This window comes from Carettochelys insculpta, chromosome 20, assembly GCF_033958435.1.
Source record: "Carettochelys insculpta isolate YL-2023 chromosome 20, ASM3395843v1, whole genome shotgun sequence".
In the NCBI taxonomy this organism is placed as follows: Eukaryota; Metazoa; Chordata; order Testudines; family Carettochelyidae; genus Carettochelys; species Carettochelys insculpta.
Genome location: NC_134156.1, coordinates 1,880,095 through 1,886,489, shown reverse-complemented (window position 1 = coordinate 1,886,489; position 6,395 = coordinate 1,880,095). Strand labels below are relative to the sequence as shown.

The 6,395-nt window shown below is 53.9% G+C and overlaps 1 protein-coding gene across 1 annotated transcript; it reads left to right on the top strand.

Annotated features, from left to right (window-relative positions):
• The first annotated feature begins 407 nt into the window (after window positions 1-407).
• RNF222 (ring finger protein 222) lies at window positions 408-6,079 on the top strand. Its single transcript, XM_075015009.1, is given in 4 exon segments — window positions 408-429; window positions 1,772-1,823; window positions 1,825-1,862; window positions 5,385-6,079. Coding segments are annotated over 4 exon segments (807 nt in total).
• The last annotated feature ends 316 nt before the right edge of the window (window positions 6,080-6,395 follow it).

Below are 6,395 nucleotides of genomic sequence, written 5' to 3'. Positions count from 1 at the left end.
GAAATAGTGGCTGAGAACAAAAGTCAATAACTGGAGAGGGACATACCCAGAAATAAAAATGCACTGAAGGAAGCAGAGTCCTGGAAAAAAGTTTATAGTGGGGCTGCTGAGATGTATTGAACCAAATAGTAAAACCTGTCTCTGATGGAAAGCGCTTGGAGGCAGAGGCTGTGGCAGGCCCCCTCCCAGCACCCCAAAGTCCCACACCTATGAAAGAAGGACCAGAGGGGAGTGATCTGGGTGAAAGGGGCAAAAGGAGCCAAGGGATGGGATAAAGGGGAAAGGTACCTGGTTTCCTTGAATGCCCACAGTTTTCCAGACACTTGCTTTTCCAGTGGGAAATCCGAGGCAGATGGCTGGCTGCACAGAGGTGGCAGATCAGCTTCCATACAGTCTGTTTGTTGGGAATGCGGAAAGCAGCAGACACAGGTAACATCACAGCGATTACCAAACATATGATGGTGTCGAGCAGCCACTGTTCTCACCTGAGGCTTCTGTGACACAGGAATCCCCCACTGTGACTTTTGGACACTTTGCCAAACCATTTGTGAGTCTTTGATGAAGAGTTAAACATTTTCTACCAAAAATAAAAGACATTTTCTCTGAACATTTTTTGGATTTTTTTCTGTTTCTCTTCAGCTCTGTCTGATGCAGAAAATCCTATTCATCTTTCTGGAGAGATTTCTGGGACTTGTGAATTTCTCTGTTTTCCCAACTTTTCCAGTCCCAGCTGGCATTCAGAGAACTGAAATGCAAGCATGAACAGAACACCTCTGAGCACGGAAAAATGTTCCGCTCAAGTTTGGGCAATGTTTTGGGATTGGTTCTGGTTTCATCTGAACTTGGTTGCCAGCCCCTAATCAAAATGCATCTGTTGTGTGCACACGGGCTCTGCAAATTGTAAACAACAATCTGCAGGAAGGAAGCCAAAAACACCAGGAAGGAATGGAACAGTGAGAAGTGTGCAAAATGCAAAATACCTTTGATTTCATTGTGGGTGGAGCAGAAAAACAAACCCAACGTGTTGTTCCAGTGTCTGTCATTAGCATCGCGCGCTTGTGGTGAGTATTCGTACTATGGAAGGCATGTGTTTCAACACCACCGCTCTGTCACTAGAAAACAAATCAAACCCAGCAAGAAACTGGACAGTCTGCGATTCACCCTTGCGTTGGCCGTGACCTGGACTAGCATCAAGCACAAATACTTGATGGAATCATGGAAATGTGGAACTGGAAAGGGCCTAAGTGGGTCATCTAGTCTGGTCCCCTGCACCAAGGCAGGGCCAAGCGCCATCTAAACCATCCCTGACAAGTGTTTGTCCAACATGCTCTTACAAGCCTCCCACACTGGCAAAGCTGATGCTTATAAACCTCAGTGTGGAAGCCCATCCAGGCAGCCCGGCTGCTAGATCAGGGTTCCTCGGAAGGAACACCACCTTGTAATTGACGAGGGGGTTGTGTGCATGAGAGAAGCTTGGCAAGGCACAGGAGGAACAGAGACACCTCCATTCCAGCTCTGCACAGAGCTGACCAGTGTTACAATGGCGTTTCTGGATTGCCTACCACCTCAAACACCTGCTGCTGGCTCCTTGCCCATCCTCAGCTGAAGAGATGGAACCAGGAGCCTTTAAAACACAAACGAGTTCCACCGCATTCACTCCCGGGGAGCTGTCCTGATCCCTTCATGACCATTGTGCAACACACAAGGGATGATGCACAAAGCAAACCCCAACTTGTTATATAGGTGGCTCACACTCATTCTCTTTCCCCAGTGCATCGTCGGGGAGGTCAGGTGCAGGCAGGTCATGGTCCTCAGTCACAAGCTGTGGGTGGAGAAGCGAGTGCACTCTGGCCATAGACAAGGTAAGATGTTTCCAAGGGCAGGAGGCTTGGGAGCTGGGGGCTGGAGCATCTCACAGGCAGTTTTTATGGCTTGGTTAGTAGAGAAGAAAATGCTGGTGTCAACTCCCTCCCTGGCTCCAAATACACTTATTGGAATCTGCGCTGGTGGAAGTGGGTCCACACACCCCTCCCCACCCACTGACTCCAGTGGTGCTGCAGTCACTTCCAGCAGGCGTGACCATGGTCCACCGTGATTTCTGAAATCCCTGTGCGGGAGAGTTATGGCCCGGATGCCACAGTGGTGAATTAGGGTGGGAGTCTTTCACCTTGACGACACCTGCTCAGGCTGCAGCTAGGTCAGCAATGTCAGAAAGAAGGAACGGGAATATCACAGGAACGTGTTGGAAGGCAGCCGTAGGTCTGTATGCAGTAGTGAGTCTATTCCAGGGACCTCTCCAGCTCTGGTATCCACTCCCAGTGGCACATGGACAAACTGAAAAGGGCTCAGAAAAGAGCAACAAGACTGATCTGAGGTCTGAGAAACCTGCTTGCGAATGAGAGAACTCAGGAGCTTCAACTAATATAGTTTAATTAAGGGACAGTTAACAGGTCACTTGGTCATGGCCTCCAACTGTGTCCATGGGGAAGATTTCTCACAGTAAAGGGGTCCTTAATTTAACAGAAAAGGGATTAATGAGCAGCAAGTTTGGAAACCCTTGGAACATCTCACCCATGGGCATGGAGGGTTCTCTGCCGCTTGCAGTCTTTACAGCAAAAGCTGATGCCTTTCTAAAGGACCTGCTGTAGCCCAAACAGATGTCACAGGCCTGATGCAGAAACTACAGGGGAAGCAATCCAGAGGTGTTATGCAGGAAATCAGAGCAGATGATCATTGTGGCAGTAAACTCTTGGACCCTCTGAAAGCACTGGCCTCCTGACTTCCGCTGCCAGGGCTCCTCTGTAGCTGTGGGGAGGGCTGGCATCTAAGGTATCAACAGGACAAACAACACCCTCATTGCTGGCACTGTCAGTCTCAGCAGGGGAGGAAAGGACAGGGCCAGAGACTGAAATACAGTGCCAATCCTGCAGGGCAGGGCAGGGCAGGGCAGAGGAAAGATGCGCAGCAAGCATGCCTTGCTGCCGTGGATGTCGCAGCATTTCCGCGACTAAACAGCAGACTGCCCATCTCTCAGCTCTGGATACCACGGAGATGGCACAATTAAATCTCCAGCATTACACATACCTCAGGGGAAAGTCCAGAAAGGGCGGGAGGGGGACCCTTACGGGGGACCAGCACAACCAGGCTTCAGTGTCTGAAATATTCAAATAGTTTGTTGAGAGTCTCAGCCTTTTGTTTAAAGTTTACCTATCTACCTGCCCACTTGCTGCTCTACTTACCTATCTATGTATCCGCATACCTACCTATTTACCTGCCTTTCTACCTACCTACTTACCTGCCAACCTACCTGCATCCCACCTCCTCACCTGCCTTTCTACCTACCTACTTACCTGCCAACCTACCTGCATCCCACCTCCTCACCTGCCTTCCTACCTACCTACTTACCTGCCAACCTACCTGCATCCCACCTCCTCACCTGCCTTTCTACCTACCTACTTACCTGCCAACCTACCTGCATCCCACCTCCTCACCTGCCTTTCTACCTACCTACTTACCTGCCAACCTACCTGCATCCCACCTCCTCACCTGCCTTTCTACCTACCTACTTACCTGCCAACCTACCTGCATCCCACCTCCTCACCTGCCTTTCTACCTACCTACTTACCTGCCAACCTACCTGCATCCCACCTCCTCACCTGCCTTTCTACCTACCTACTTACCTGCCAACCTACCTGCATCCCACCTCCTCACCTGCCTTCCTACCTACCTACTTACCTGCCAACCTACCTGCATCCCACCTCCTCACCTGCCTTTCTACCTACCTACTTACCTGCCAACCTACCTGCATCCCACCTCCTCACCTGCCTTTCTACCTACCTACTTACCTGCCAACCTACCTGCATCCCACCTCCTCACCTGCCTTTCTACCTACCTACTTACCTGCCAACCTACCTGCATCCCACCTCCTCACCTGCCTTTCTACCTACCTACTTACCTGCCAACCTACCTGCATCCCACCTCCTCACCTGCCTTCCTACCTACCTACTTACCTGCCAACCTACCTGCATCCCACCTCCTCACCTGCCTTTCTACCTACCTACTTACCTGCCAACCTACCTGCATCCCACCTCCTCACCTGCCTTCCTACCTACCTACTTACCTGCCAACCTACCTGCATCCCACCTCCTCACCTGCCTTCCTACCTACCTACTTACCTGCCAACCTACCTGCATCCCACCTCCTCACCTGCCTTCCTACCTACCTACTTACCTGCCAACCTACCTGCATCCCACCTCCTCACCTGCCTTTCTACCTACCTACTTACCTGCCAACCTACCTGCATCCCACCTCCTCACCTGCCTTTCTACCTACCTACTTACCTGCCAACCTACCTGCATCCCACCTCCTCACCTGCCTTTCTACCTACCTACTTACCTGCCAACCTACCTGCATCCCACCTCCTCACCTGCCTTCCTACCTACCTACTTACCTGCCAACCTACCTGCATCCCACCTCCTCACCTGCCTTTCTACCTACCTACTTACCTGCCAACCTACCTGCATCCCACCTCCTCACCTGCCTTTCTACCTACCTACTTACCTGCCAACCTACCTGCATCCCACCTCCTCACCTGCCTTCCTACCTACCTACTTACCTGCCAACCTACCTGCATCCCACCTCCTCACCTGCCTTTCTACCTACCTACTTACCTGCCAACCTACCTGCATCCCACCTCCTCACCTGCCTTCCTACCTACCTACTTACCTGCCAACCTACCTGCATCCCACCTCCTCACCTGCCTTCCTACCTACCTACTTACCTGCCAACCTACCTGCATCCCGCCTCCTCACCTGCCTTTCTACCTACCTACTTACCTGCCAACCTACCTGCATCCCACCTCCTCACCTGCCTTCCTACCTACCTACTTACCTGCCAACCTACCTGCATCCCACCTCCTCACCTGCCTTCCTACCTACCTACTTACCTGCCAACCTACCTGCATCCCACCTCCTCACCTGCCTTCCTACCTACCTACTTACCTGCCAACCTACCTGCATCCCGCCTCCTCACCTGCCTTTCTACCTACCTACTTACCTGCCAACCTACCTGCATCCCGCCTCCTCACCTGCCTTTCTACCTACCTACTTACCTGCCAACCTACCTGCATCCCACCTCCTCACCTGCCTTTCTACCTACCTACTTACCTGCCAACCTACCTGCATCCCACCTCCTCACCTGCCTTTCTACCTACCTACTTACCTGCCAACCTACCTGCATCCCACCTCCTCACCTGCCTTCCTACCTTCAGACTGCACGGGCGAGTGAATGGGAAGCACAGAATATTAGCAAGGGGACGTGTTCCCAGGTAGGCTGGTGCAGCGGCTGTCACTGCCGTTAATGCCCATCCTGTCTCTCCACCCAAGCTGCAGAGAGAGCGTCTGACCTTCCCGGGATGTCGGAGACTCACAGCAGCCCGGAGAAGCCCCTGGGTGAGTGCCCTGTGTGCTATGAGACGTTCCACCCACTGGCGGGCACCCAGAGGGCACTGAGCTGCGGCCACACCTTCTGCCACGACTGCCTGGTGAAGTGCCTGCTCTCCTCCCGGCTGCATGGGCAGGTGCAGAGCAGCATCGTCTGCCCCGTCTGCCGCTACGTGACCTTCCTCAGCCGGAAGGCCGTCTGCTGGCCTCCCAGACCAGGGGAGCCACCCCAACGGCTGGAGCTGGCTCTGTCGCCCTCCTTGCTGCCCAGCCTTGCCAAGTCGGTGCCAGACAACACCTTGGTGGTCCCCAGCCATTTTGTGCTGCCAGTGCAGAGCTATGAGCCATGCCACAGCGTGTGCGGCCTCCCCCTGGACTCCGGGGGCCTGCCAGCTGGCCTGGCGCGGGAACCCCACCTCTTCGTGATCAGCGACCAGGGGATGCCGCTGGTGGAGGAGAACTACAGTCTGGCGGTTCTGGGACACAGTGCAGAAGCCCCTGAGTCGGTGGCATCCATGAGTTCCCTTGGGCTGCGGTGCTGCCAGTCACCCATTATCCTGGCCATTCTCCTCATCTCCACGGTGGCCCTGTTGGCAGCAGTGTTCCCGTGGGTCTTGTTGGTGAAGAGGAACACCTGAGCAGGCCTGGAGAAGCACCAGACAGGGCCGAGAGCTGTGCTGGAGCCCGGCGCGCACGCACACATCCCTGTGCCCCAGGTGAATGCCCCCATCTCTGGGGCAAGGGCCTTCTGGCATCCAGCACCCCGGGATGCTCTGCCTTGTGGCAATCCTGCAGGTGGCCATGATGCAAACACCTGTGGGCTTGCTGGCCAGTGTGTGAGCAGGAGACCTCGGAGGAATTCCCAGGGGCTCAGGAAATGGCACCGTGACTCGGCAGGTGTTGCTCTTCCGGCTGACTGAGGCGCTGAACTGGTGCCCCGGTGAGGTGCTGAGG